At 47.4% G+C, this 5,000-nt stretch overlaps 1 protein-coding gene across 1 annotated transcript in view; it reads right to left on the bottom strand.

The window, feature by feature from the left end:
• The window catches only part of kiaa0825 (KIAA0825 ortholog), a gene marked incomplete at its 5' end in the record, with an annotated part of 124,456 nt that overhangs the window by 88,627 nt on the left and 30,829 nt on the right, over window positions 1–5,000 (bottom strand). Inside the window, one exon of the mRNA XM_080839786.1 lies at window positions 4,803–4,953. Within this exon, the coding sequence (XP_080695912.1) occupies window positions 4,803–4,953 (151 nt within the window). The remainder of the gene's footprint in view (window positions 1–4,802; window positions 4,954–5,000) is intronic.

The following is a 5,000-nucleotide window of genomic DNA, read 5'->3' as shown; positions in this document are numbered from 1 at the left end:
CACTTATGTCACGTCACACGGTCCTGTGTGCAGTAAAGACACTTATGTCACGTCACACGGTCCTGTGTGCAGTAAAGACACTTATGTCACGTCACACGGTCCTGTGTGCAGTAGACACATACGTCACGTCACACGGTCCTGTGTGCAGTAGACACATATGTCACGTCACGTCACACGGTCCTGTGTGCAGTAAAGACACATATGTCACGTCACGTCACACGGTCCTGTGTGCAGTAAAGACACATACGTCACGTCACACGGTCCTGTGTGCAGTAGACACATATGTCACGTCACGTCACACGGTCCTGTGTGCAGTAAAGACACATGTATGTCACGTCACGTCACACGGTCCTGTGTGCAGTAAAGACACATATGTCACGTCACGTCACACGGTCCTGTGTGCAGTAGACACATATGTCACGTCACGTCACACGGTCCTGTGTGCAGTAAAGACACATATGTCACTAGGGCTGCCGCGATTAGTCGATGTGGTCGACGAAGTCGACGGTAAAAATGCGTCGGCATCGATATTTTAAGTCGATGCATCTTTTTTTTATTTTATGAATTTACCTTTTCAATTTGTAAAATGCTTCAGTTCAGTATAACGAATGTGCGTCTTCCGTATCAGTACGTAATTGCTGCGTGCCTGACGTCAGTCTTTTTTGGCACCAGTCATTGGTCGCCTTCAGTCAACGCTTCAGGTTTTGAAAAATCATGGCGGCTGCAGTCCGACTTGGTGGGTAAAGAGACGGAATCTACATGTTTCCAAAGACCAAAGGCGTCAAAAGTATGGGAGTTTTTCAAACAAGCACCTAACAAAAGGGTGGTTTGTGGACTCTGCAAAGTGTCGATGGCTTATCACAGCAGCACCACCGCTATACGCGAACACCTCAAACGAAAACATACAGGCGCCGTTGTGGACGATGGACCGCCAGAAAAGCCAGTATTTTCTATTCATGTTTATTAAATTGCCGTAAGTTTAAATATCTTTTGTCATTGTAGCTGCTAAATACACGCATTATTAAAGCCATAAAGTTGTCTGCCTGCGACCTTAGAATTTCCATTGAATACGTTTTTACGTTTTAAATAACAGAAAATGTGTATGCTAGATCTGGGCTTATTTTACGTTGATTGACGGTGCCAGTGTTTGTTCGTGCTTGTTGAGAATGTACTGTATCGAAATATTTTATTTCTGCCATTATTTGAAGCACATTTGTGTGGGGGATGCCTTTAATACAATAGATAACATTTGAATAATTGTGATCAATACAGTTAAAAGGTGTAAGTCAAAGGAACATAGGAAATATTACTGTCTTGCCTACAAAGTGCTTACTGGGTCTGCTCCCACCTACCTAAATGCTCTTGTAAGGGCAAATGTTACACCCAGGACGCTGCGCTCATCCAGTGAGCGTCGTCTGGCACTGCCCCCAGTGCAAGCAAGGCAATCCAGACTATTCTCAGTTGTAGTTCCACGTTGGTGGAGCGACCTGCCTAGCACTACCAGAGCAGGAGCGTCCCTCCCTACCTTTAAGAAGCTCTTGAAGACCCAACTCTTCAAAGAGCACCTCTCTTCCTAAACTGGCACCTTGGCTCAACCTGCACTTAAGCAGCAACAGGCCCGCACTTCTTTTTTTTAATTCTTTCTATGTCGTTTTATAAGCAGTATTTATTGTTACACCAGGTTTTTAATGCTCTTAGCTTGATTGTTCTCTCCCTTGTACGTCGCTTTGGACAAAAGCGTCTGCTAAATGACTAAATGTAAATGTAATGTAATGTCTTCATTATTACATGGTCAATAGTAATGAGTTAAATTTTGAGCTGGACACACTTACACTTTAAACATGTTGCACTTTTACTTTAAGGGGTTTAATAGAAAGAACATTTCTTTTGGAGTTGCGCTGCTGACTTATAACAAGTCCTCTTTTTTATTTATTTTTTTATCATGTTGGGAGTTGCTAGTTTAAACTTGCAGTTTTGCACTTATATGTCACAATATGTCAGCCTTTGTTTACATTTTGTTTTGTGTTGCATTATGTACAAATAAAATGAATGAACTGAGCTGAAATGGTGAATTTTTATTTATTTATTTTTTTGGGAGGAAAATGAATCGTTTCGATTAATCGACTAATCGATAAAATAGTCTATAGACTAATCGATAGAAAAATAGTCGTTAGTGGCAGCCCTATATGTCACATCACACGGTCCTGTGTGCAGTAAAGACACATATGTCACGTCACACGGTCCTGTGTGCAGTAAAGACACATACGTCACGTCACACTCTCCGTCACACTCTTACTGTTCTACACAATCTGACAATGGATAGTGTTGAACCCTATGACATCATGACCTCAGTATCCCCTATCAGCTGGCTGAAGCACATGTGTTCTCATGGGGGGCAATAGCCACTATAGCGGCTAACAGGGAAAACAATGGCTGCAAAATGAAACATGTAGGTGCATTGGCGACCATTTCAGTCACCATCTGGAGCCCTGCAAGCCAACGTCTAAGAGAGTGAAAGAATGAGCGAAAGACTGAGCAAAAGAGTTGGAGAGAGAGAGAGAGCAAGCGTAGGCTGGAGACTTCACAGTCTGGTTTCCTGTGCGTCTAATTGCTTTCAGGCAGAGAGGAAATGGCAGTGAAGTTCATGGTGTGACTGCAGCAGGATTATTAGCAGGCTAAAGCACAATATGGCGTCATGATCCCTGGACATGCTCCTCAGGAACCGCACAAGCCAGGCTACAGAGACAGCCTCAAACTATCACAACGAACACACACACACACACACACACACACACACACACACACACACACACACACACACACACACACACAGACACGGCAAGGCATTCACACTGGAGCGTGACCCAAACGTCCGGGATGGTGGGGGTCGGAACATTGCCTCTGGAGCTCGCAGGCCAACAGGAGACAGCGCACGTGCGACAGAGGGAAGGAGAGAGGGAAGGATGGAGAGAGAGAGAGGAAGAGAGGGGTCACAGGCAGAGGGAAGGAGGGAAGGAAGGAGAGGGGAAGAGAGAGAGGGGAAGAGAGCGAGGGAAAGAGAGAGAGAGGGGAAGAGAGCGAGGGAAAGAGAGAGAGGGGAAGGAGAGAGAGGGGAAGGAGAGAGGGGTCACAGGCAGAGGAAGGGTCAGTGCAGGCCCAGACGAACATAGCCAGCCTCACACCTGCACACAGCAGGCCTGTCTGACCCAACCGTGAGCCAGAGCCAGAGCCAGAAGGAAAATGTGTGTGTGCATCTGTGTCTGTGTGTGCATATGCACTTTCTGTATGGCTGTGTGTGTGCATGTTTGTGTACGCGTGTGTTTGTGTGTGTGTGTGTGTGTGTGTGTGTGTGTGTGTGTGTGTGTGTGTGTGTGTGTGTGTGTGTGTGTGTGTGTGTGTGTGTGTGCGTGCTGCCGTGTCTGCAAAAATGTCAGTGTGTAGTGTATGTATGAATGTTTGTGTGTGTGCGTGCATGCTTGTGTTTATACACTATTCTTACTATACACGTGTGTCTTTCTGTGCATATTTGGGTCATTGTGTATAAAGTGTATACTTCTCTGTGTCTGCGTGTGTAACTGTGTGTGTGAGTGTGTGTGTGTGTGTGTGTGTGTGTGTGTGTGTGTGTGTGTGTGTGTGTGTGTGTGTGTGTGTGTGTGTGTGCGTGCATAAGCACATTAGGCAGTGTTGTCTGTGCAGCATTAGGCTGGGGTTTCTCTTTCAAACAGTGGGGCTGGTGCAGGCAGCTCAGATGGGGCTCAGAGGCCTCGTGAAGCGGCCGAGCGAGACACCCTGAGAGTGGGATGGGGGAGGAGGAGGAGGAGGAGGAGGAGGGTGGGGATGTTGATGAGGCAAGAAAACAAAAGGGCACACTCTAGAAACACACCCCGGAGCACGCAGACACACTCACCCACAAACAGCCCTCTGTTTCCCCCCGCCGCTGCTCGCTCACTCGCTGAATCATTCTCTACAGATGAGTCTCAGGCCCAGAAGGTACCACAAAAAGCTTGTGTGGCTATGTGTGCGTTTGTGTGTGTTAGTGTGTGTGTGTGTGTGTGTGTGTGTGTGTGTGTGTGTGTGTGTGTGAGAGAAAGAGAAACCGACTATACCCCTGGGAGCACAGTTGAGTTTACATGAGTGTGTGTTTGTGTGTGTTTAGCTGTCTCTTTGTTAATGTAAGTGCCCATGTATGCGTATGCCCATGGTGTGTGTGTGCGTGTGTGCGTGTGTGGGTGTTTGTGTGTGTTTGTGTGTGTTTGTGTGTGTGTGTGTGTGTGTGTGTGTGTGTGTGTGTGTGTGTGTGTGTGTGTGTGTGTGTGTGTGTGTGTGTGTGTGTGTGTGCTGTCCTCTGTGGTCTGCCCACATCAGAGCAGTAGGGGAGAGCGCTGTGGTTTAACTGCATATGCATGAGTTCTCCCAACTCTTCAACTCTGAGAGCCCAAAGGCTACCTCTGCACAACAACTCTCCACATCCCTCCAACACCAAACAGGCACTCACTCGCACATCACACCTCCACTATGCTCTGTGTTGCTGTTATTGTTGTTGTTTTTCTTGTTTTTTTGTTTCAGACTTTCTTTGTCCAACTCTTTACTTGCAGATGGAGCCTAACCAGAGCCTGCACCAGATGAGGTGAGACTGAAGTGCTTTCCTACCTCATAGAAAGGCTTGGGGTCGCCCAGTAGTTTCCTACCTCATAGAAAGGCTTGGGGTCGCCAAGTAGTTTCCTACCTCATAGAAAGGCTTGGGGTCGCCCAGTAGTTTCCTACCTCATAGAAAGGCTTGGGGTCGCACAGTAGTTTCCTACCTCATAGAAAGGCTTGGGGTCGGCCCAGTGGTGGCTCTCGGCGTCGTGGAGCAGGCTGGAGGCGCAGACGCTCAGGCAGTAGCAGGTCAGCTGCTCCTGGAGGGAGGTGCTCAGGTCCGAGCACTTCTGGATGGGCAGCTGGGTCAAAGGCCTGGGAGAGAGGGGAAGGAACCATGTGAGCGTGAAAGGAGACACAAG

Source organism: Sprattus sprattus, assembly GCF_963457725.1.
Source record: "Sprattus sprattus genome assembly, chromosome: 5".
Lineage (NCBI taxonomy): Eukaryota > Metazoa > Chordata > Actinopteri > Clupeiformes > Clupeidae > Sprattus > Sprattus sprattus.
The sequence above is the reverse complement of the archived record's forward strand: the minus strand, read 5'-3'. Positions and strand labels throughout refer to the sequence as shown.